This window comes from Amphibalanus amphitrite, unplaced genomic scaffold (genome assembly GCF_019059575.1).
Source record: "Amphibalanus amphitrite isolate SeventyFive unplaced genomic scaffold, NRLGWU_Aamphi_draft 000447F_arrow, whole genome shotgun sequence".
Classification (NCBI taxonomy): Eukaryota; Metazoa; Arthropoda; class Thecostraca; order Balanomorpha; family Balanidae; genus Amphibalanus; species Amphibalanus amphitrite.
In genome coordinates this window covers 257,509-284,562 of record NW_024881941.1, presented here as the reverse complement: position 1 = coordinate 284,562, position 27,054 = coordinate 257,509, and the positions used below count along the sequence as shown (strand labels likewise).

General features: G+C 48.1%; 1 protein-coding gene across 1 annotated transcript; it reads right to left on the bottom strand.

Moving 5' to 3' along the window:
- LOC122391643 (translation initiation factor IF-2-like) lies at positions 1-27,054 on the bottom strand. The gene is made up of 6 exons (XM_043385759.1): positions 26,770-27,054; positions 22,574-22,614; positions 20,708-21,160; positions 17,432-18,113; positions 13,635-13,775; positions 1-1,078 (listed from the first exon to the last, which is right to left on the bottom strand). The coding sequence occupies exons 1-6, from the start codon at positions 26,850-26,852 to the stop codon at positions 898-900; spliced, it is 1,581 nt and encodes a 526-aa protein (XP_043241694.1). The 5' UTR covers positions 26,853-27,054; the 3' UTR covers positions 1-897.

The window sequence follows — 27,054 nt, the reverse complement described above, 5'->3', positions numbered from 1 at the left end:
TGCAAACAAAACGTTTATTTTAAAATTATCTGTGATGCTTGCTCTGACATGACACTTATGTATTACCGAACTGCTGTTGTATTTACCGGACACCGGTAACGATGAAATAATCGCTGAATTTGAACCACTGCATTAACGAATATTTTTTTACGAAGACCTCCACGTTGGTTGAAAAAATGCACTAGGGCCGAAAATGTTTTTCAAATACCTACAACACAGAGCAGCAGCGGGCATTGAGCAGTACCAAAATCACCTGCTTAGGCTAAAAAACATACATCGGCATAAGGTAAACGAGAAATGGGCATTTAGCTCTTCCAGCGTTGTTGTCAAATATTTTATCGATAACATTTCAAAATGACAGCATCAGATAATGAAGTTTGAGAGCAATGAATTGCATTCATCTTCCAATGCCTGACATTTTTAGTTTCTTAACGCGATGAGGCGATATTATTCTATTTAACCGACACACTTATCTGTGGTATCCCATAATCCACCATTCACTTATATCGCACGCGGCGCGCGACTTCTCATTGGTGAACAAGCAAACAAGCACAATTCACAGCGGGGGCCAGCCGTCCGCCGCCGCCGTCCCAAAGCGCTCCGGGACGCGGGCACCCGTCCAAAGAGCTCCTGTTCCAATGAAAGCTTCCAGCGGAGACGGGCGACCGCCTATGGAGCCTTCGACACTATGGCAGGCCAGCGAGGAGGGCCTCCAACGCTCGAGTGAGGCCTGGAAACCACTGCGGCTCCTGCGGGCTTTCTGTCAAACTTGACAGCCTGACACATGGGCGCAGGTCAGGTTTCACTCCTGTTTGACTGCTGGCGCTACTCCACAGTTCACTTCACTCCGGTCTGTAAAATAAAACAATGACAAAAAAAAAAAAAACAAGGAAACAACTATTCTAGCCGCAACACTCGCCGCCATTTTGCCGGTCGAGCGCTTCGTGCACCGGTCCGCCGCGGTGCACCGGTTTGTCGCATCACTTCAGTTGCTCGGCGCTGTGACGGCCGCCGTGGTGCACTGTGCTGTCGTGCAGCCAGCTGTTTCGTCAGAGTCACAAGGTGACGGACGGACGCTCTGAAACAACCGGCGGCGCTTCACGTATTTGCCGCTGAACTGTACAAAACACTGCCATTCCTGCTTATAAAACTTACACTACATTTTTTATAAACGAGTCTCAGATAAAAATGCACTGAGTTCCCAAGGTGTTCTGAGGTTCCAATATGCTCTGTTTGTCTGCTGTTCCTTCGTCAATTTTAATGTTACGTTAAAAATAGAACTTGTTCGTATGTAGTTACCTATGTAGTTGTTAAATAACAAGAGGGTACACTTTGATATAGGGCTAACGAATTACCTATAAGAACACCTGAAGTTTTTATTACGAGCGAGCGAGCGCAGCGAGCGAAGCGAAGTCATTTCAATATAACGGAAAAATCTCAGTATGAGCGGCCCGGCCCGGCCCGGCCCGGCCCGGCCTGTAACGCTTTTGAGAGGCTTATATCTCAGCAACCGCTGGACCGATTGGCCTGCGGTCTTTTTTGCTGGGTAGCCCCATCCCTTCTACCCCGTAATTGACTACTTTTGATACATCTCAGTGACCGTCGTGGCACGTGCCACGTGAAAAGTCAAGGGTGTTCAAGCAGTTTTGCAAAAGTAGTGATTTTGAGAGGCCCATATCTCAGCCGCGGCTTAAACGATTGACTTGCGGTAAATTTTATAGGGTAGCTGCATCCCTTCTACCAAAGGTCGGATACTCTTGATCTATGTGAGTGACCCCCAGTGCACGTGCAAAATACAACAATAAGAGGTGCCAAATTTGTTCCCATTTTAGTAACTCGGTAATTACTGGGGCGATTTTGCTGAAACGTGGCATACAGGTAGGCAACCACCAGGCAATGCATTCCCATGTGTTGCGGTTAGGGTGCTACTGCACGTGCGCACGTGCAGGGGGCGTTTCCAGATCTCGAGAACGGCTGGGCCGATTGCGCTCAAATTTGGTACACGGTTGGGGACCGGTTAGTAGGGTGCCGTGCAAAAGTCAGTTTGGACCCCGTTTGCACGTGCGCACGTGCAAAATGCCGCTTCCAGATCTCAGGAACGGCTGGGCCGATTGCGTTCAAATTTGGCACACCGCTAGCGATCGGTTAGAAGGGTGCTTTGCACAAGCCCGTTGGGAGTACCCTCTCGCCCTTCCGCACGTGCAGGGCTCACTATCTCGCTCGCTCGTTCTTCGCCCAAAAGGCGTTTTACTGGTTTATACAGTCTTGAAACGATCCCTCGCCCCGTTTGGGGGGGCCATTTTGCCCCCCCCCCTGTGGTTTTTCCTGAATAGCAAGAAAACGGCGGCGCGCAGCGCCGCCAAATTCTCAGTACCTTCCCGGGCATCAATTTGACATCTTCACAACAAATTTTAAGTCTAAGGTCACCTTAGGTCAGGAGTTATTGAGGTCAAACTGAGGTCATGTTCGAGCAAAAATGAGCAAAAAAACATGCAATCTTGAAACGCTTACCAAATCTACAGTTATCAAGCAATTTCAAAGTTCTTTATATGGTCTAGTAGACAAACAGCGGCGCTACAAAACTGCTATCTCGGATTTTCAAAATTTTGGGTTTTCGACCCTAAAAATTCAAAAAATTGATTTTTTTAGAAAACTAAAACAAAATCCCAAATTTTTCCGAATTTCGAAAAAACGGAATATATGTGATAGTCCCTGCGCTCTTCTATATACATACCAAATTTCAGATCAATATCTCGTTTTTTGGCCAAGTTATAGCGAAAAAACTGTTCAAAAATGATGACGTCAAATTTTTGAACTCATGTTTTAGCGATTCTAGACCACGTAGGCAAAACAAAGACCACCATTGAACTCCCCGTGACGAGCTGCATCGATTCGATACCCATTTTATGCAAAATATTAACTTTGAAATTTGACCTAATTTGACCTGACCTTGACCTGACCTTGACCTGACCTAGACCAAAACGTGACCTAAGCTGGCCCCAAAGGCTGCCTGACCCACATAATCGCATTTGTCATGTAAAATGGACCATAAAACATGTATCACACTACACTTTCATATTGTGACCCCCCCGTGACCTGACCTCTGTGACCTGACCTGGTATCAGTGACCTCAAATAGCAAAATATGTGTTTGAACTTTGAAGAACATTTCTCCATCGATAATTTTCATTGAAATGCATTTTACTCGATTTTACAACGCATTCCTTGAAATGCCTGTAAACGGTAAAAATTGGACCTTTGACCTGACCTGTGACGTCATCGGTTTGACCTAGGTCAATAAAATTGGGTCACAAGGTAGTTCCCTGATAGGGCTATCCAACACCGTTTGCCGCTTGTCGCTAGGTTGCGTGGTTCTCGAGATCTTAGGGGGGGGGGGCAAAATGCCCCCCCCCAACGGGGCGCGTTGCTCGGCAGAGCCCAACGGGGCGCGGGTTAACCCTCGCTCGTATTGGTGTTTTGCCAGCCGCGAGCGTATAAGGGGGAGGGGGTCCGTTGGACCCCCTTCCCCCATTGCCGTTTCGCCCCCGATCAAACTAGAGCTTCGCGGAAAAAACGAGCGTGTTGCCCGTGACGAGACGAAGCCGATGATAAGGTTCTAGGTCATTGGTTGACCTTCCAGACCAGGTCAATGACCCAAAGGTCGGGAAAATCGGGACCTGTTAGAACGTCGTAAAGCGTGGCTACTATGGTTTTCGGGGTGTCGATCAAGAATATCATGTTAGTCTTGATCACAGATGATGTCTTTAAGCATTTAGACCAGGTCGGGTCAGGTCAGGTCAGGTCAACCAGTAGGGGTCCTGCCGCCGGGTATTTGTAGTAGGTGTCAACTGCCTCTTGACAGCTTCGTAACATGTTACGAAGGCACCAAAACTACTTCGTAAATGTTCAAATGGTTGCTAAATTCGAATTCAGCTCCAAAAACTAGCCTGGAAACATGTAAAACCCGAAAAAGTGAACCGAGGACATCAAAGGTCAGTGACATGACCTGACCTTCAGGTGACCTTGACACCCACCCTTATGCATGGAACCAACATCATATTACATGTTTTAACGCTTGAAACCTTGAAAAGACCGCAAACGCGCGGCCAATCCAACATGCGCCGAATCACGATTCCGGCCAAACATGGTCTCGAAAAGTAGGTCACAGGTCAAAGTTCATTTGGAACAGGATCAAACAATTTTTAGGGTAGGTGTAAAATTGATTAAGGCGAGGGTACTGAACGTTTCATCGCGATCGGCCGCTTTTTACGCGAGTTATTCGCGAAAAATCGTGCGGGTGGGGTCCGTTCGACCCCCGCCCCCATACGGGCGAGAGTTACATAGGTAGGTCTAAATTGCGCGTAGTAAGACAACAATACAGTGCGTTCCCAAATAACATGAAGTTCGGTAAATTTGACAGCAGTTTCCAATGAAGAATGAGGTTTGTCACCATACCGATAAGTTTTGAGCTGCTATTCGTTAAAGGGAGATTATGACCTTTTTCCCCAAAATCTGAGTTAGGACCATTTTCTGACAAAACACAACAAGTTATAATGTAAATTAAAACCATTTTGCTCAATTCGGTACCTTGCCGCAAATATCTCAACTTGAAGTCACGTTAGCGGGGAGCGCTGAAAATGACCGTTGAATAAATACTTACATCACTTTTTGGTACTTGCATGTAATTTTGTAAAATGAGCGTATTCCTTACATTTGATCTTCATCACATCTAGTTAGTTAATGGTCGTCTATAGTGCCTTCAAAAGATATTCATGGTTTGGGGGTGGTTTATGTCTAAATTTACGCAACTATTTTTCCTGTTCATCATCTGTCGCCATATGCTGCTATTTTAGTAGCAACGACTCAATTTTGAATCGGTCCCGCCGACTGCACAATAAAAGAAGATAGATACAACACTTTTGCGGCATCACTGAAAAACTTATGCAGTACTGTTATCAAAATTCTCATAACACCGTTCGACAAACCTGAAGTCTTTTTGAAATAAATATGCTTGTATTTTTCGCTTCAGGCTCTGAGGCCAAAATAATGAATTTCGTAGTCGCAATCGCAAGATTTGGCTGCGTTTCTGGCGCTTGCCGTTCATTTGTGGCGCAAAATAATGTTGGAAACAAAGAAGAGTAGGCACTATGTACAGTCACCAGCACTTGCTACTAATCACCTCGTTTTTGCTCAGTAGTTTGAGGACCGATCATTTCTCAGTCGAGCAAGATACGTCAAACGATCGGTTTGTTCCTCCGATTTTCGAATATCTAACTTGTTTTTGTATGTTCGAAGCATTTTGGGATGAGGAGCCAAAAAACGTCTTTTCTGCCCTATAGTTGCCCCAAGAAGTCGTAGAACCTAGCCCCGCCTCTGATCCACAGACCACTAGTGCCATCTCTTGTCAGCCGAACAAACCGCAGAAGTAAATAATGTCACGTGACCTTTGCACACGCTACAATTACTACGCAGCTGTAGTGGGGGAAGCGGGGCGGAGGCGTGGAGAGGGACGCGATCGGTCGGCTGGGGTCAGGTCGCCGAAGTCACAGGTCATCCGCCGGAGGGTGTTTGGGCGGTTGAGCCGTGTGGGCTGGGGCCTGCGGAGTGCGGAGCGGCTGGACCTGTCTGGAAACAAGTTCTACAACGCTGTGGCAGTCGAGAATATTGTGGAGGGGGGGAGGGAGGGAGAGAGAGAGAGAGAGAGAGAGAGAGAGAGAGAGAGAGAGAGAGAGAGAGAGAGAGAGAGAGAGAGAGAGAGAGAGAGAGAGAGAGAGAGAGAGAGAGAGAGAGAGAGAGAGAGAGAGAGAGGAAAGACTAGAGGGAGAGAGGAAAGACTGGAGGGAAGGGATAAGGACGGGAGGAGAGAAAAGTGATGCAGAAAAGGAAAACCAGGGAGGGTAAAATGAGAAAGAGGGTAATGGGTAAATCAGTGAGAGGGAGCGAGAGAGAAAATATTTAGTTGTGTCAGCTTGTTTCGTGTGTAAAATTTAAATTTGCTTTCCATCATTTCAGCCCCGGATTGAAAATTAAATCTTAGCACCCTTAGATAAACCCACGCTGACGGGATGGGGACGTTTTTATGGTCGTCGTTGGGAGTTCGGCACTAATAGGGATGCTGTTGAGGGTTTCGCAAATATTTCATAAAAGAGATGCTATTTTTTGCACAACCTATTAAACATTTGTTTTACGTTTGCTATGAAAATGTTAGGCCCAGTTCCTTCAAGATCAGGTCCACGACTCCACAGCTTACAACAGGAGCTAGCTAACATAACAATTAACCCGCGCCGTGTTGATGGCATGAACTTTCCGTCGAGTGCTGAGGGGGGGGGGGGGGCGTTTCACGCCCCTCCGTCTAACTCGGCTCCTGGGTCACGTAGCGACCCGCGGTATCGAAAGAGCGTCAAAAATAAGGAGGAAAACACTCGGTCATTTTAAGGGCAGGGCAAAGGTCAGATAACCAGAGTTCATCATAGGTCAAATTTTGTCGATTTCAACGATTTTAAAGGTAGTGTGCCAGCTTTCTTGGACCGTATGGAGTTAATGGCCCAGATAAGGAGAACCGGATTTTTAGAACTTATCCATACCTTCAAAACTCATGGAAACGTCTTAAATTCTTCAAATTTTGAGTACCCCAGTGCGAAATTCGCCCCGACGGGTTGTCGGTCGTACCCCAACCACATTTCACACCACTATGAACAATAAATGCACACACTGAAATCGCTATTACCGATATGCTCATCCAATCAAGTTTCGATAAACCCGTTCATCATCATCTCCTGCGGTTTCGAACACGCCTGTTAGGTGGCTTCTGATGCTCGTCGAGGTCGGAATTTCCAAATACGCGTGGTGCCTCGGGCCGCGCGCTCTGACTTCGGCCAAGAAAAATGCGTCAGCTGATCATTGTCATTTCTGCCACTTGCGTGTGGTGAAATGGGGTCATAACTTATAAGACGGCTTTTTCATATCAATTATTTTACATAAAATCATATTTCAAACCATAAATAATGCTCGACAGCCAAATAAAAGAAACAATACAATACGGGCTTACAGTTTAAGGCTCGACATTGTGTTGTCTACGATTAGACAGCTGATAACTCATTCCCGTACGTCGTATGGTCGTAACACTATAATGACCTTTGCTTATTGTCACAAGTGCGCCGCATTCGCGATTGTTGCCCGACGCCTGTTTGCAGGTGAGCCCACTACAGTTGTTATACATATCTAAAAACCGAAAAACTTTTAGGCGAAAAAGGCACTATTCCAGGCCCATTTTTGATTTTTTTTTGCGATATTAGGTAAAAACAGAAGCTTCTTATCCTAGGAAAAATAAAATGGGAAATCTTTCAAAGGTGGCACACTACCTTTAAACACCCGACGGCTAACTCTGGAACCAATAGAGCTATAGCGCCGTGGAAAAGCGCATTCGATAGCTCTTTCGCCAGCATGTCCTCAAATTTGACCTCAGATCAACGGTTTAGCCCCCGTGTTTTCACCGCTCTAGCACGTCTCTGTCAAATCAAAAGTTATAGTAAAAAAACTGCTGAAGACCTTTCATCACCTGAGATGACCTCAGGGGCACACAAAGGGGGCACATGTGCAATTTTCCGATTCAGTGTGTCATGTTTACATATGAACCTATAATCGATGTTTGAGAGGGTGTAGAACGACATTCGTCCAAAAGAGGCTCATTTCAATTGTGATCGCTCAGTCGGTGTAGCTACAGCGAGCTTTCAAACTTTTTTTTTTCTGAGGTAAGGTCACTTGACGTTACCTGGTGACCTGACCTTGAATGACCGGGATCTGAAATTTTCTTATTTTGAGATATTTGCGAAAAAACCTATGGGGGCGTAAAAACGCCCCCTCCCCCCCAGCACGGCGGGGATCAAACGGCCCCTGAGACCTCGGGATGGTGCCCCTGAGACCTTGTGATGATGCCCCTGAGACTTCGGGATGGTGCCCCCTCAGACTCGGGGAGAGTGCTCCTTCAGACCTCGGATTTCGGAAAAGTGCCCCTGGAAACTTGGAATGGTGCCCCCAGAGACCTCGGGATGGTGCCCCAAACCCTCGAGATGGTGCCCTCTCCGACCTTGGGATGGTGCCCGCGGAGAACTCGGGATAGTGCCCCCTGAGAATTCGAGATGGTGCCCCTGCGGACCTTGGGATGGAAATAGATGGACAATATTAAACTAAAAGCCCCAGGCGAGGGACAGAAATGGGCCTCCGGGAGACCACGAAAACGGTACCCTTTTCCGATAGACCTGGATGGTGCCCCCTTAGGAGACCTCTGGGTTAAAGCTCCCGTCGGTGACCTCCATGATGAATTAAAAAAAAAAATCCGTGATGGTGCCCCCGGGAGGCCCAATGGGGGGGGGGGGCATGGCCCTCATACCCTCCCATCTGGATCCGCCACTGAAATGATCTGACCCAAGATCTGACCTAAAAACGACCAAAAGCCTTCCTTCATTGTCCGAAAACCGCTGACAGTTGATAACTCAATGATGCTAGAGCCGTGCACTGCATAAGGAGGCGTGAAAACACTCTTCATCTCGATCTATTACGAGAGGACCATATCATGGCGTGAGAAAGGTGTTCTCAAAATAGATGACACTGTATGAATGAGTAAATAATTCGCGCCCCGTTGGGCTATTGGCGGACCCTTACCACCTGATGGGGTGGTGCAGCCGTTTCGTCCTCCGCCTGAGATCTCGGAAAGTTACCGACTGATTTTGAAAATTCGAAGAACGTTCGATAGCCCCACCAAGGTTTCGTTGACCTAGGTGCAACCCATGACGTCACAAGTCAGGTCAAAGGTTGCATTTTTTCACCGATTTAGTCTAAGGAATGAGTTACAGTCAGTAAACACATCAAATAAAAGGCATGTTATCGAAAAACATCGATGGAGCGTGGTTGCCCAATACATATGTTGCCTAAAGAGGTCACTAATGCCAGGTCAGGTGGCAGAGGTCAGGTCACTAAGGGTCACAATATGAACCCAACTATGCTAATTGCTAGGGTCGCGTGATGCATGTTTTATGGTCAATTTTACATTTGAAATGCAATGTTTTGGGCTAGACGGCCATTTGGGCCGGTTTAGATTACGTTCTGGTGGAGGTCAGATCAACGTCAGGTCAAAGAAGGTTAAATTTCAAAGTTGATATTTTGCATAAAAGGGGTATCTATTCGATGCAGCTCATCACGGGAAATCCAAGGGTGGTCTTAGGCTTGCTCTGTGTGTTCTGTGACCGCTAAAAATTGAGCTTGAAAATTTTACGTAATACATTTTGAGTAGTATTTTTTTGCCATAACTTTGCTAAGAATGGAGCTATCGAGTTTAAGTTTGGCATATCTAGAGCAGATAGTTTTATAACATATATGCCAGCTTTAATTTGGAAGGTTGTTGTTTTTTTCGGGGTGTTATTAGTTCTATAGTTTTGATGGTCGAACTCAATTTTTGTTTAGAAATCAGAGTTAGCAGTTTTGTAGCGCTGCTTATTTTACATCTTTTTTATCTTGGAATATTTTTTGTTATCTTCAAGCGTGACAGCTCTTCCCGCTAAACCTTTCTATTGGGTCGAAAATGACATAATATGACGTCACTCTGACGTTATTTGTGACTAACCTTTCTCTGGAAAAATTTGGTCACAAGGTGTAAAAAGGATGCCCGGAGGGGTCTTGAAAGTTTGGTGGCGAGTGGCGACCTACGCTATACTTTAGGAGATATCGACTGAAAAGGAGAGAGGGGGCTGTGTCGCGCCCCTCCCCCCCCCCCAACGGGGCTCGAGGCTTTCAGTTGTTGCTCTCACATAACTCTTGGTTATATTACAACGTAGTGGAATTGCAAGTGGCAATATAAGCTTCCTGCCAGCGCCGGACCAGAGTTTAAACACGCAGGCTGAATTTTAACATTCAACTTTTAAATTTTTATCGTTGAGCTTTTTAGAAGTTGTATGAACTGTTCTGCTCCTTTTTTGGTCCATCACAGCGGGCTTGTATTTCATTTTTCAATCAAAATCGAATTACAATTTTTTTTTTGTCTGGTTAGGTATCTCGCCAACTTCTTAACTGAATCGTTTAGTAGCTTTTGATTGGGCACTGCCCACGTTGTCTGTCAAACTTTTCGTGTCATAGACACTGTCTAGAGGCTGCTGACATCTTTTGTCGTGGTTAGATAATCTAATACCAATTCACGTCCCAGTGGCTGCTCGATCGCACTCTCCCTGGCCCACATCTCCCACCAGGCTAGGCTTTGCCCGGCACAGCCGTCGCCTCAGTGCCTCGGGCGGTGACCCGTTCAAAGGGGCTCACAATTCGTATGGTGCCGTGGCTCTCAAACCAACACAGAACAGTGAAACGCACAGGCTCACCTTCCATATAAGGCGAACGGCTGATTCTGGCACCGGGGCTTCATTCATGCTAAGGCGCCCAATCACAGCGCCGCATTTCAGTTAGTGTCGGGCGCAAAAGCTATTATGCTCCGCCCCTCCATCACGTGACCCTGCCCTCACGTGGCCTCAGTCACGTGGTGTTTCCACTTCTTGGCGCATGGCGGCGCTAGTCTCGCAAGGGCGGTGGTAGCTTGCTCCCCCGCCGTCCGGGGGTGATGGGTAGCAAGTGCTGGTGACTGTACCCCCGAATTAGAATCTAATTAATTCTAAACCGAATTAACTCTAATTCAAATTAGAATCCTTACAACCAAGCAACGACAAGGCGATAACATAAGCAAAAACCCAAGCGTCGCTGTTTGAAACAAAAGCGCCATATACTGCGACTTTTTATAGAGAAGGACAACGCATTTCGGTGGGTGTTACAAGTACTGCAAGTACTGCTTCTTTTTTGCAAAAATTAAAACCTTTGTCACATACGAAAATGTGTTAGGAAATTTTCATATTTTATAGAAACTACAGTAGAAATAGTATAGATGTCGAGTAATTTTTATTTAAGAAAAAAGAAAGCTCATTATCTCCCTTTAAAGGTAAGGGTACATGCTTTGCTTTGGTGACACCTTGCATAGATGATGCAACACGTTCGTGCGGTCGGGGATGAAAAAGTACCTACTTTGAGCTGGAAGAGTCGTTTTTGCTACCATTCTTTCCCTCGCCTTGCGTCGTTTTTCAAACATCCGGTTTATCGAGATGGCGACATTTTTCACGTCTGCCACACCATCCCTGGCGTTGATAGAAGAGTTTCATATACCACTGCACACCATTTAGCGTCTGTAAGTATGCAAGAATGCGTGAACTGCTCTCGAGAGTCGTCTAATTTGAAGGTATTTTGGCCGGTGCTGCTGCATTCACTTAGGGACGACTTCAGTCCTCAGCTAAAAGAATCAAAGGAACGTTTGAAAAGTTCAAAGCCTGCCCGATTAAAAAGTGAGGCTAGAATGGAAGGTATTGCAGAAAGCCGCTTTTGTTGAAGTGGCAGGTTTGGAGAGATAAGGGTTTGAAAGCGTTCGAAATTATTTGTTTTTACCCATTGATAATGCATTGCGGCCTTATCATATATCTTAGTATATCACATATCTTAATTCTTAATCTTTAATATAATCAGCTGATATAACTTTAGTCAGATATTGGACGGTTCGAAACGTTTGAGTCTTTCATTCTTGTACTTTCCATAAGCATGTGGTTCCCCTGAACACTTCTCTGTCTGTCGTCTCCCCTACACCTCTTTGCTGTCATCCCGTGCGTGAATGGCCTGTACCTAGTCCATAACGCGAGTGATTGGCGGGGACTCTACAGAGTCTCACTCTCCCCCTTCTATCTCCGAAACCACTAGTCCGATTTTTAAAATTCAAAGGAGGTTTGATAGCCCAGGAAAAGATGTTGGGCAAAAGCCAATATTGCTGACCTCGAGGTCATTTATGACGTCACAGGTCAGTTCAAAGTAAAAACAATAATCATGTAGGCATGTTCACACCTGACCCGCGCCCCGCTGGGAGGGGGGGGGGGAGGATCTGCCCCCCTGTCTAACTTCCGAACCGATGGTCGTAGAAAGACGGGGAAAACGGCAATCGAAAGCTCTCAACAAGGCGGATCTTAAAAGCCCTTTTTTTGCTTAAGTAGGTCAGGGGTCAGTTCAAGGTCAGGTCAAGGGTACAAAATGCAAGTACAGTACAATTTCTACAGTATCGGCCTTGCACCGTAGTTGCCGAAGAATAAACTGAGGCTGATTGCCCAAAACGTGTTTTTAGACTACCAAGACAATATTCATTGCATACAATGTCATTCAAAGGTCAAGGTCAAGGTCAGGTCAGGTCAGGTTAGGTCGCCAAAAACAAAATATAGAAAAGGGCATGTGCGACGCATGTTTTATGAGTCATTTTACTCATAGAATTCAATAGGCACACTCAATAAGTGATCTGGACCACCTCTGGATGAATTTCAGGTCGAGGTAAGGTCAAGGTCAGGTCAAGTGAGGTCAAATTGTGAAGTTGGTTGTTAAGGCCTGAAAAGGTATCTATCTGATGCAGTTTTTCACGGCGAATCGAATAGTGCTATTTTTGTTTCCGTACGAGGTCTAGAATTTCCCAAAAAATCATTTTTCAAAATTTTTGTGTGTCGTGACGTCATAAAATTTTGAATAACTCCCACATTTTTGAACTGATTCTTCTAAAAATGGGTATGTAGGTGCACATAGACCAGTTCTCTGACATATATTCCGTTTTTTTATACACTCAAAATTTTGGATTTTATAATTATTTTCCCAAAAACGTCAGTTTTCTTAAGAAAAAAAAAATTGGGCCAAAATTTTCAAAAAACCGAGAAAGCCATTTGATAGACAAAGTAGAATCGCGCATAATATTTTTTGTTACGTCTTGATTCCTTTACAAATGAAGATGTTAGTGGCGTTTGAAATTTTGCCGTTTTTTGAGGCGAAAATGGCGAACATGACGTCACTAAAACGTCAATTTCTCAAAAATTTTCCGACGGATTTCGCTCAAATTTTCAGGGAATGTGTCAAATTGATGTATGATAAGGTACTTGAAAGTTTTACGTCGCTGGCGTAACGCGTTTAGAAGTCATTGGCGAAAAAGGGGAGGGGCAGATTCTGCCCCCCCCCCCCCCAGCGGGACGCGGGCTAAGGCTCTGGCGGTCACATAAGCAAGTGACATGGAGCTGAATTTTAGTTTGCACTATTGTGTATACTGTATCATCTCATGCAAATAAATTAGTGCTAAATTAGATACAGCGCTCGCGACAGCGATTATCGTGGAAACTTATTTTGCGTCAAAGTCGACCGAGCATGACGTTGCTCAGATATCATTTTCAAGCGACCCGGGAAGCTACAAAATATCCTTTCTACACAAGATGCTATATTGATGCAGCCGAAACTACCTATGGTGAACGTTTCGGGTAGATACGTCTGGTTGTTCAGAGCATTATTGCAGAAAACGGGAGTGAGATTGGGCTCTGTGCCTGGCCTCTCTGTCTGGTGTCTACCGCCCTCTTTTCCACTCTCTTCGCCTACCGTCTCCCTCTCCATCTCTCTACCTAGTGCCTACCGCTCTCTGTATAGTAATAGTATACACATCTCCGTTCTGGCTCCTTCCCTACAACTGTGTTTAATGTTTACCATCACCCTCTCCACTCATGTGCCCCCCCCCCCCTTCTCCGCCGCTCACACTACCAGCCTCACCGTTTACCGGAGTCTCCTGAACCGGAGGTGCCGCTGGCGCCAGGTGACCGGTCGCCCTTCTCTGTGCCGCCGACCCCAGCCAGGTACTGCGGGTAGCTGCCGCGGTAGACGCCCCGCGGGCCCGAGAGGCCCCCGCTGCCCCTGCAGACGGGACACGGGGTGGTCCAGGGTTAGATACGAAACAGTGCCATATTACAACACTCCAGCCTATCTGGATGTGGGAATATGAACCAGCTACCGAGTGGAAGCTCGATAATAACACTCCTGTCAAAATGAACATGACGTCAATATGTTATGCAACTGACCAAAGTGCACACCAGTGCACGTAGGCCTACTGCTCTGACCGGTGTATACTGAGAAGTCTATGATAATGTTCTTGAGAAGCATGCAATCTACCCGTTTATACTGATTTAGACATATGCTATGATTGTGATATGGATAAGGATAATTGCGATATCTGATGGATAAAACGAGTGGCTGCGCACTGTAAACACACTTGTACAATGTACAGTTTACCTGTAAATACCTTAAGTAGTGTACCTACCCTGAAGACACGCCGCTATGCTCGCTCAATGACGAGACCTATCTTAGCCTTTGCGACTAATGATGCATTCACACATTTAACCACGATGGATTTGCGAGTTCAACTTTCGACGAGTTTGCGGAAAGTTGTGGAGTTGGAAATGAGGTGGCAATGATTACTGGCAGCGGCTCAGTATAACACACACATCAGAGCTACGAACTACCCAGAACGGCGACATCAATCAGGACCTACAAATGTAAGCCATTACTTGCTATCAAAGTAACATATTTCATTATTTGTGGTGCCGCCGACCAAAGTTTTGTACGGACCGGGACGACCGGCTAGGCTGGTCTGCACAGGACGTTCTGACAATGATTTAAAGGAACAACATTTCAAAACAATTAGATAAAGATTTTGATGAAGGTGATGTAGTGAAAGCAAATGTTTTTTTTCATTGTTAAGTGCTTGCTGAATATACGACATTTCAATCAATTAATTGTTTTGAATGACCTAACAAAATTAAACTTTTTACATTCATATGTACCTATTTTTTGTGTGTATAAAATATAGGGGAAGGAGGGTGAATTGCGCCACCTTAAGGAAAAACGCTAATTGTAAGAAAACCGCTGGAGATATAAGCATGCACTGGTAACCACTTCAAAGAGGAACTCATTAGCTACGATTTAAGAGCCTCCCGATCAATTAAGAATGTTTCGTGTGCTTCCGACAGCTGCTTTTCAGAAACATGCAAAAGGGCGCATTTACCGACAACTGCTGTAAATTGCGCCAGGGGGATGGCGCAATTAGAATCCAATTGCGCCCTATACTACTTAAACATGGCTAAGCGAATGAGACGGAATGCATACACCCCGGCAGTGTAATGTCATTGCGGCTTACTTAAACATTTATAATGTTAATCAGGCTGGATAAATAATAAATGTAGATATAAATAGCGATGTTTTTTGCCCAGGTAAATAACTTTACATGTGTCCGTATGTTTGTAAAAGTGCAACGAAAACGTTTTATGTAACAGACTAGATATATGTGAAAGTATGGTTAAATTTTCAATCGTTTCTCTCAAAATTATTAATTTTTATCGTTTCGACAACTTGTTGACATCAGTTTTTACTTTTTGATCATAGCTGTCACCTCTCACGCCCGAGTCCATATTGAAAATGCCGTATTTTGTCAATTACACCACAAGTTGGCAACCTAAATGGCAGCTGCATTTTAAGTTTGACGAGAGAAATAATTTGCGGACTGGCGACAGCGGGCTGCTCCCCTGCCTGGCATTAAACTCCTTCTTTATTGCAATCAGATAATGGTGCATTCATACTGTCGTGATACAATAGCTACACCATTATTCTATTTGCGCCCCCATGGCGCAATTGCCATGGGCGCAATTAGAATTGAGGTACTTTTTAATAAAAGCGTAGAAGTTGTCATAAATATGCTGAAGGTAGTTTACTGTTTAAGTGAAATATAATGAAAAAATGGGCTTTCTTTCTAAATATCACTCTGAAAATCACACACGTATCACAGATTTTTATAGCCAACGGTTCAAAATACTGCAAAAAAGCTAAGAAAACGCCGTAATATCTTTGATGGCGTAACTGAGCCCTGCTGATTGGCTTCGTCGGAGAGCTTGGGCCATAAAATGAACTATCAGGTGGTGAAAATATTGTTTTCGAACACAAAATTATAAACATGCCATTGAATTCGTGGGAATGTTGGTGGGCGCAATTGGTTAGGAGGGCGCAATACACCCACTTTCCCCTACATGAATGAAAAAGCTTAAATTTGTTAGGAGGTCATTCAAAACAATTAATTAAAAGGAGATGGCACCAGTAAAAGCTTATTCGTTTTATCTTCATTTTTTTCATGTCTCAACAAAACAGTGAGTCCTATCACCTTGTCTACGGTCTACACGTAATTAAATTCCACTGCTCCGCGAATTTTTAAACTGCATTGCATGAATTTTGCGGTACTTATCTCATAATGCTGTGTTGTTCATAATGAACCCTTTTACCTCGACACTTTATTACGTGTGTGGTCAATGATCCTTGTAAAAAAATGTTTCACTTTAGACATTTCTAGCTTAATGGCGTCGGCTTTTTGTTGCAAAATACACGGCTAGTAAGAGTCTAAAAAATAGTTTTGCAACCACTTTGGCACACTGTATAACCAAAGCCATCGTTAAAATTAACCCGCGCACCGACGGGGGTCTGCGCCAACTTCGCACCGACGGGGGGGGGCGGATGACCGCCCCCCCCTGAGATCTCGAGAACGAAGCAAGATAGCGACAAGCGGTAAACGGCATCGGATACGCACGGTCAAGATCTACAATTTTTACTAAGGTCATTTACAGGTCAGGTCAAAGATGACGTCACAGGGGTCGAAAAAGTCAAAATGGCGGCGCTAGATATGGAGAGAGTTTTTCTCGAATAACTTTCGAATTAGTCAAGATAGGAACAAACTAAGGGCATCATCGTGATCCTCTCGTCAATCCGCATCGAATGATATATATGTTGACCTCGAAAGGTCAAGGTCAAAGGTTGACCTCAGGTCACGTGACCTCGAGGTCATCATGTATATCATTCGATGCGTCTTGACGAGCTGAACACAATGAGACCATCCACGCGGCTGTATCTTGTTTCTGTACGGAGTTATTGGCCAAAAACCTTTGGTGACCTTTGATGACGTCACATGACCTCACAGCTGCCCAACAGCAAAACAGACCTCAAGGTAGTGAAGGTTGGTCATATATGAAGTCATGTATGGTATATGGGGCCATTCCGACCCGTTTTAGTGGTAAAAACAGGGAGTTGATTTTTTCCCCATTGACTTATAATGGGGAGGTCGCGAAATTGACCTGACCTTAGGTCACCGATATCAAAATTCCGAGATATACAAATTGTAGCTACTAATGACCTAATAACATCCTGAGACTTTCAAAGGCCTCCGACATCTACTGTAGCTCTGGCACGGTGACAAAGTTGCAAAAAAGTGACTTGAGGTTGGGTCATTCAAAGTGACCTGGTGACCTGACCTTGAAAGGTAGGAGGTTCAAACTTGCACACCATGTGTAAAATTGATGAGGTTATAGTCATACCAAATTTCGCGGCGCTACGCGCCGCGGTTTTTCCGCTATTGGCGAAAAACCTCAGGGGGGGCGGATATCCGCCCCCCCCCGTCGGTGCGCGGGTTAAATTGTATGTGGAGAATGCAAGCAGCAAGTAATACAGCAGCAGGCAGGCGACTCCCCAGCCCTCACCTATTGCCGGCAGGCCCGCCAGCCGTGGAACGGCCGCCTCCTGTGCTGACCACCGCCTCCTTCTTCTCCACCAATCCGTCGTCTACGCCGGACCCTGGGCTGCCGCGGGAGCTGCTGCTGCGCCCTCGGCTGGCGCTCACCGAGGGAAAGTAGCCCTGGCGGCGCACCACCCCTCCTGGGACGGCGCGCACCACCACCGGGTACACCCTGCGACCGGCCGGAGTCGGAGCGGCCCGACCCGCCCCCGGCGTGGAGCTGGACGGGGACGAGCCTTTACCGCCGGCACCAGACGCTGGGGTTCGCCGGGACCTCCGGCGGCGGCCCACGTAGAAGGGGATCTGTATGAAGCGCCTCCTCACCACCACGGGTCGGCGCCGCTGCACGCGTCTGACCACCACAGTTGGTGTTCGAGCTCCAGCCGCATGTTTAGCGGGCTTCGTAGCAGCGTCCCTATCAGCAGCTCTCCGTCTGGCCACTGTGGGTTCACCGACCTTTCTCTTCGCCACGGGCGGTTTGGTGCTGACCCTTCTACCGGAGGATCCACTGCCGCTCTGACCTGTGACTGGCCCTCGGTCGACGGCGCCACTGCCGGTGGTCCCGGGCCGGCGAGCCGCCCTGTCTTCTCCGTCCCCCTCTCGGCGATTGTGAGAGTCATCGACACCTCCGTCGGGCTCCGGAGCTCCTGTAGGTCATAAACGATACGCTAATTGCCTCCAGGATTAACTTCGCAGTTGGGCAGTAACTGGCAGATGGCACTGGCGGAGTAAAACTATGCATTCTTTTTTGTGCCACTTCCATGCAGCTTACTTTCAACGGGAAAAACACCCATTTCGTCCATATCATCGACGAAACTCACATGAAGTAATCCAATCATTAAAAAAATACAATTTCAATTCCAAACAAATGCGTGGCTACAAAATATTCACATTACAATCAACCTGTTACCTGTAATCTAGCCATATAACCAGCTGGCTATATTACTGGGCTCATACGTCATACGGCAGCAGCATAGGAATGACAGGAATATGGCGATGACGCCAGACTGAATTAGTTTCATCATAACACCGTAGAGCTGCCCGTATGCGTAAATGACGGTCTATGGGAATGGGCACAATATGAATCCGTAATCCGTATCGTGTGTTCAGTTTTTGTATGATGTTACATAGAACTAGTCTATCATAACATTCCCCCAACGTTTGAAACCTGAGACTGAGAGGGACGCAGTTAATAACGATGACGCAAACTATGGTGTCTGTTGCAATCCATAAGTCATGGATGCAGAACATATTTTATCACATACTTATCTTTCAATTCAGGGGATGCATAAATATGTTTAACATTTAAATATTTAGGAACAAAGGATTTAGGGCACAATGCAAATTTCAGATACGGCCGTATAGTGAGTGCTGAAAACGGGCACACAAGAACAGCAATCATCGATAGCCAGTTCAGTAGGCGGAACTATGGTCATGAGTACCCAATTATAGGAACGTTCCCATTTTTGGGAACGGAGTTCCCAAATATGGGAACGGGCGTTCCCATTTATGGGAACGGAAGGTAATTTTTCGGCCGTTCGCCCACTAAAACTCATTAGTGCATCACGTCTCAAAAAAGTGCACGCTAATTTAAGTATCTACTAAATCTCTATAAAATTATCTTCAATCTGACCGTTGCACAAGGAAATTGACCGTCGAATGATATTTTTAATGATTTTTTTAAATGACGGAATGGTGAAAACATGGGTTATACTACATTTAACTTGCAATTTTAAGGAAAATGAAGCGTTTTTTACATTTTGAGGTCAAGTATAATAATTTTCGCCTGGTTATGAAGTTTCATACTAGCGACACCAGATGCTGACATATGCAAGCGAACACGCGGACAGTCCGGGGGTAATATTGGTGACATTTGGTGTCGGGGCGCACGACCGCATGGAACGTCAGTGATTTTACCGAACTACTGTTGTTAACTCAGTTTCAGTGGTTTAAAATTATTCAGCTGTATTATATCATCCAAGATACACATATTTTATTTGGATGCTAGCTGTTTAGAGTTGTTTTATAAGGAGCGTCATGAGCGTGTTTTTTGTCTTCCGTGTTTCTAAGGGTGATCGTTTTGGGGGAATTTCTCTGATATAGGTCGCTCTGTGTGACTTATTTATAATTTTTATGCTGATTTCGATCATTCCTCGTGCCCATCCTACCAGGCCTTTTGCCACTTACACTCATCAAGAAAGGAAAAAACTAGATTTTCATTGGGACTAGGTGTTTTGAGGGTGTAACATATTCAGCGTTCCCATTTTTGGATACTTCCTTGTGCTCGTCAACTATCGGTGATAAACAGACAGGTGCTTGACATGTCTCCACCCTCGGCGCGGACGGTGGATATAGGTATGGTAGACCTTGTTGAACATCGCTGAGCGTTGTGAATTACGTAATCCTGCAGGGGGGGGCGTGCCCGCTGCGAGATCGACGGGAATAAAAGCGCAGAAGACCGGACGAAACATGCGACGGTCTTGCCGGAAAGGTCATCTGATGATTGTTGCGTTAACAATAATTTGCGGCGTTGGACGTGATGCTTGTTAATGAAAAGAGCCCCTGAAAGGCGTCGGTGAAATCGTTCCCAATTTTGGGTACGCCGTTCCCATAATAAGGAACGCTTGCAGCGCCAGTGTACGAGAGCGCTCCCAAATTTGGGCTCGCGGCCCGGATGATGGACTGCTTTAGAAATAGGGGAACGATTTGAAACTACGATGGGCCTTACAATATCAAACTCTTTCCCAACAATATTGAGACAAATATCAGGTGGTTCACGATCGTTTTATATTTTTTGGACGTCATTTAACGGTTCTTTTTCTTGTTTTAACTAATGCCTACATGGCGTTCCCATATTTGGGTTTATCGTTCCCAAACATGGGAACGAAAATGCGTTCCCGAAAATGGGTACGCTTGACCATAGTTCCGCCTACTGAGTTGAGCCTTTACGCAGGATACCTACATCATATATTTCGTCAATAGATTAGCTGAAATACTAAGTCGGTCACTGGTCATGCATTGGAGCGCATTTCGGAGCAAAAAGCCCGGCGCGTTGCAGGGACCGTGAGGGCCATCGTACATAGAAGTAAGTAGTAGTTAAATAAGTAGGTAGTTAAATATTTTTTTTTATCTACATCTAATTTTGAGCTATCAAATTGATGAAGCACTCGCATCGCACTTACGTATTCCTGTCCAATGTCAAGGAACCCTGGATTGGGTAGGTAATCATTGGGACTCTTACCGCTCTGTATGATAACTGGAATCTTTCCTTCTGTTCTCCGAACAATAACCGGAATACGTCTTCCATTCCTTATAACGAATGCAGGAACTCTTCTACGGCCTGAAACTGGAACCCTTCCGCCACTTCCCTGGACGACTGGAATCCTTTTTGCAGCTGTGTGAACAGGAACACTGCCTCTATTTTGTCTGATCACGACAGTATTTCGTCCCTGTGCGCCGACTGTGACAGCAGCATCTCCACCTCTCCCTGCAGCTGGTCTTCCACCTCCCTCGGCGTCCCCGAAGAAGGCAGGACGGCTGTCCCCAGCGGCCCTCCCTCGGCCGGTCTGGCTGCCCTCCGCCGCCGCAGGGGAGGGCCGCGGCGCCCTCCTGGGTGCCGGCGGCGGCGGGCTGCTACCGTAGTCTCTTTTGGGACGGTACGATCCTCCGGGTCCACCTCCCTGCCTCGGAAAACCTGTAAATTAACGGTAGCATTGTGAATTACCTGACGTGGTATGACATGTTTGGAGCCCTCACTATCCATATTCGGTGTGTAAGGTCCCGCGGATCACATACCTACATCTGCAGCGAACAGTGAAAATCCAAACCGAACACCAACGTCCAACATCATTCAACATGCCAGCGGCAGTGGAGAGGGACCCGACCCGGATAAGAGATGGGTTTGATTGCGAGTATCCCTCCTCCCGGTTCGATGGACTGGCTTTTTACGTGAAATCAGAGCCGTCTGATCCCCCTGGGGCGGTCGGGCGTCCGGTGACCGGGTCGGTCCGATTGGTGCGCAGCGCTCGCTGCCTCGCCGGCGGCGGTGGCCGAGCCCCGGGTCGGATTACTGCGCTCGGCAGCCGGCGCCGCGCTGGTGACCTGGGTCCGCCCGGGCACAGAGACAGAGTCGTGTATCGAGGCCGTTCATGTAACGACAATGACGTAGCGATATGTAGCGGTAAAGATTATCTTAGCTCGAGGGGGACATCGATAAGACACTTCTGTGTTTTTTTCGCCCGATCTTTTTCAGAGTTAGATATAAATATAACTCAGCTATGCCGTATTTTGCGGAATGTTGTGCTTTTGTTCTGAAATGCATTTCATGGCCACTTAAGCACCCAGACTTGCTCATGAATAATATACTAAGTCAAATTGATAAGGGACGATCGAAAATCGAATAAAGCGAGATCCCCCCCCCCCCCCGAGAAATGCAGGGTAGTTAGCTGTCGGCGGTCGGGTTGTTATCTGTGAGGTTGGGCAGCGTGAAGCTGCATCTCCCTACATGGTGCTCGCCGGCTCCCGAATGTCGCCCTTTTAGTGGGATTAGGCCAGGAACCCCAGCCAACCCACTCTCTTGTATCACAGTACAACACATCGCCTGGTCTCACGTGATTGGGCGAGCACTGAGCAGTGGGCTAGGTAGCGGCCAACAGGACTGGGTTCTACAAGATAGCGGAAGTGTTTCGGCCATTGATTCTTCGCTGGTGTCTATCCATTTTCTAAAAACAATAGGTACATACCAAGGTAAGGTAGTGTATGGGGCAATCGAAACCATTTGGTTGTTTTAGTCTTCTACTGGTGCATTCTTTAAAAAAAACCTTTATAGTAAAAAATCGTTTAGCTGGTGACCTGGGGACCTGATGATGGCAAATATAGGAAAGGACACAACCTAAAGGACAAACAGTCAAAAGACAGACAACAAATATGATTTAAGATTCGCGTATCAAATCGCATTTATACAAAACATTCGTCAGCTTATGTTAGTACGCATGTTTGTACGCGTAGCTACGACACATGCAAGCACACATGAATACACATACCTACCTACATATACCTGTTGCTTCCACACCACAAACAAACAACCGGGCACGAACGAGCTACTCACTTGGAGGCAGCATCTCTGCATCACGGCTGCCACCGACTCCCCTGGAAGGAGGCAAAACCAAACACTCAGTAATCATAATCATATCAGCATTCCATACACAAATGCTTCACGGGTGTCTACTAATTTTTTAATTTTTTTTATCTTCATATGCAAAAAAATTCAGTGACATTGGGTGACGTCAGTGTAAATAAAAATAAATCAAACTTCTGTGCCAAAAATTAGTAGACACCCGTTATTCAACGGATTCAATTTTGATCCTGCACCGGTGATCGCTAAACCTGAAGAGCTTCACTTTATTCACCCCTTTCTGACTTACCGTACTGCAAAACGTCCTTTGATGAAAATCATACTCGGCTTATGTTCCAGCAACTCTGGGCTTACCCGCCTCCGAACCACAGCACCTGTCCCAGGCAGAGGACCATAGCTCGACACTTACCCGCCTCCGAACCACAGCTCCTGTCCCAGACAGAGGACCATAGCTCGACACTTAACCGCCTCCGAACCACAGCACCTGTCCGAGGACCATAGCTCGACACTTACCCGCCTCCGAACCACAGCACCTGTCCCAGAGTAGAGTACCATAGCTCGACACTTACCCGCCTCCGAGCCACAGCACCTGTCCCAGACAGAGGACCATAGCTCGACACTTACCCGCCTCCAAACCACAGTACCTGTCCCATACACAGAGGACCATAGCTCGACACTTCCCGCCTCCGAACCACAGCACCTGTCCCAGGCAGAGAACCATAGCTCGACACTTACCCGCCTCCAAACCACAGTACCTGTCCCAGACAAAGGACCATAGCTCGACACTTACCCGCCCCCGAACCACAGCACCTGCATCCCATACAGAGGACCATAGCTCGACACTTACCCGCCTCCGAACCACAGCACCTGTCCCAGACAGAGGACCAGCTCGACACTTACCCGCCTCCGAACCACAGCACCTGTCCCAGGCAGAGAACCATAGCTCGACACTTACCCGCCTCCGAACCACAGCACCTGTCCCAGGCAGAGAACCATAGCTCGACACTTACCCGCCTCCAAACCACAGTACCTGTCCCAGACAGAGGACCATAGCTCGACACTTAACCGCCTCCGAACCACAGCACCTGTCCGAGGACCATAGCTCGACACTTACCCGCCTCCGAACCAGAGCACCTGTCCCAGACAGAGGACCATAGCTCGACACTTACCCGCCTCCGAACCACAGCACCTGTCCCAGGCAGAGAACCATAGCTCGACACTTACCCGCCTCCGAACCACAGCACCTGTCCCAGACAGAGGAGCATAGCTCGACACTTACCCGCCTCTGAACCACAGCACCTGTCCAAGGCAGGGCTCGACACTTACCCGCCTCTGAACCACGGCACCTGTCCCAGACAGAGTACCATAGCTCGACACTTACCCGCCTCCAAACCACAGCACCTATCTGAGGACCCTAGCTCGACACTTACCCGCCTCTGAACCACAGCACCTGTCCAAGGCAGGGCTCGACACTTACCCGCCTCCGAACCAGAGCACCTGTCCCAGACAGAGGACCATAGCTCGACACTTACCCGCCTCCGAACCACAGCACCTGTCCTAGAGGACCAACTCGACACTTACCCGCCTCCGAACCACAGCACCTGTCCGAGGACCATAGCTCGACACTTACCCGCCTCCGAACCACAGCACCTGTCCCAGACAGAGGACCATAGCTCGACACTTACCCGCCTCCGAACCACAGCACCTGTCCCAGAGTAGAGTACCATAGCTCGACACTTACCCGCCTCCGAGCCACAGCACCTGTCCCAGACAGAGGACCATAGCTCGACACTTACCCGCCTCCAAACCACAGTACCTGTCCCATACACAGAGGACCATAGCTCGACACTTCCCGCCTCCGAACCACAGCACCTGTCCCAGGCAGAGAACCATAGCTCGACACTTACCCGCCTCCAAACCACAGTACCTGTCCCAGACAAAGGACCATAGCTCGACACTTACCCGCCCCCGAACCACAGCACCTGCATCCCATACAGAGGACCATAGCTCGACACTTACCCGCCTCCGAACCACAGCACCTGTCCCAGACAGAGGACCAGCTCGACACTTACCCGCCTCCGAACCACAGCACCTGTCCCAGGCAGAGAACCATAGCTCGACACTTACCCGCCTCCGAACCACAGCACCTGTCCCAGGCAGAGAACCATAGCTCGACACTTACCCGCCTCCAAACCACAGTACCTGTCCCAGACAAAGGACCATAGCTCGACACTTACCCGCCCCCGAACCACAGCACCTGCATCCCATACAGAGGACCATAGCTCGACACTTACCCGCCTCCGAACCACAGCACCTGTCCCAGAGTACCATACCACCAGAGTGCTCGACACTTACCCGCCTCCGAACCACAGCACCTGTCCCATACAGAGGACCAGCTCGACACTTACCCGCCTCCGAACCACAGCACCTGTCCCAGAGGACAGCTCAGCTCGACACTTACCCGCCTCCGAACCAAAGCACCTGTCCCAGGCAGAGGACCCTAGCTCGACACTTACCCGCCTCCGAACCACAGCACCTGTCCCAGACAGAGGACCATAGCTCGACACTTACCCGCCTCCGAACCACAGCACCTGTCCCAGACAGAGGACCATAGCTCGACACTTACCCGCCTCTGAACCACAGCACCTGTCCAAGGCAGGGCTCGACACTTACCCGCCTCTGAACCACGGCACCTGTCCCAGACAGAGTACCATAGCTCGACACTTACCCGCCTCCAAACCACAGCACCTATCTGAGGACCATAGCTCGACACTTACCCGCCTCTGAACCACAGCACCTGTCCAAGGCAGGGCTCGACACTTACCCGCCTCCGAACCAGAGCACCTGTCCCAGACAGAGGACCATAGCTCGACACTTACCCGCCTCCGAACCACAGCACCTGTCCTAGAGGACCAACTCGACACTTACCCGCCTCCGAACCACAGCACCTGTCCGAGGACCATAGCTCGACACTTACCCGCCTCCGAACCACAGCACCTGTCCCAGACAGAGGACCATAGCTCGACACTTACCCGCCTCCGAACCACAGCACCTGTCCTAGAGGACCAACTCGACACTTACCCGCCTCCGAACCACAGCACCTGTCCCAGACAGAGGACCATAGCTCGACACTTACCCGCCTCCAAACCACAGCACCTGTCCCAGACAGAGGACCATAGCTCGACACTTACCCGCCTCCGAACCACAGCTCCTGTCCCAGGCAGAGGACCATAGCTCGACACTTACCCGCCTCCGAACCACAGCGCCTGTCCCATACAGAGGACCATAGCTCGACACTTACCCGCCTCCAAACCACAGCACCTATCCGAGGACCATAGCTCGACACTTACCCGCCTCCGAACCACAGCACCTGTCCCAGACAGAGGACCATAGCTCGACACTTACCCGCCTCCGAACCACAGCGCCTGTCCCAGACAGAGGACCATAGCTCGACACTTACCCGCCTCCAAACCACAGCACCTGTCCCATACCGAGGACAGCAGCATGACACTTACCCGCCTCCGAACCACAGCACCTGTCCCAGACAGAGGACCATAGCTCGACACTTACCCGCCTCCGAACCACAGCGCCTGTCCCATACAGAGGACCATAGCTCGACACTTACCCGCCTCCAAACCACAGCACCTGTCCGAGGACCATAGCTCGACACTTACCCGCCTCCGAACCACAGCACCTGTCCCAGACAGAGGACCATAGCTCGACACTTACCCGCCTCCGAACCACAGCGCCTGTCCCAGACAGAGGACCATAGCTCGACACTTACCCGCCTCCGAACCAAAGCGCCTGTCCCATACAGAGGACCAGCTCGACACTTACCCGCCTCCGAACCACAGCACCTGTCCCAGACAGAGGACAGCAGCTCGACACTTACCCGCCTCCGAACCACAGCACCTGTCCCAGACAGAGGACCATAGCTCGACACTTACCCGCCTCCGAACCACAGCACCTGTCCCAGACAGAGGACCATAGCTCGACACTTACCCGCCTCCGAACCACAGCACCTGTCCCAGACAGAGGACCATAGCTCGACACTTACCCGCCTCCGAACCACAGCACCTGTCCGAGGACCATAGCTCGACACTTACCCGCCTCCGAACCACAGCACCTGTCCCATACAGAGGACCATAGCTCGACAGTGCGACACTTACCCGCCTCCAAACCACAGCACCTGTCCCAGACAGGTGGCGATGAGAGAGCAGAGCAGAATAACTACACCCGGAGCTCGCACCATCACAGGACGTCTGAACCCTAGTGAACCAGTCGTGCGGTCGTGCCTGACTGAGCTAGCGAGTCCGGCTGAATCAGAGTATACTGGCCGAGTCCGGGTGACGCGCTGTCAGGTGCCTCGGCGCTGACATTTCGGCGGACCGGCGCAGTGTCAGCGGACGGTGCAGAGTCGGCCCAGAGTGGCTCGGCCTGTCAGTGGCACAGAC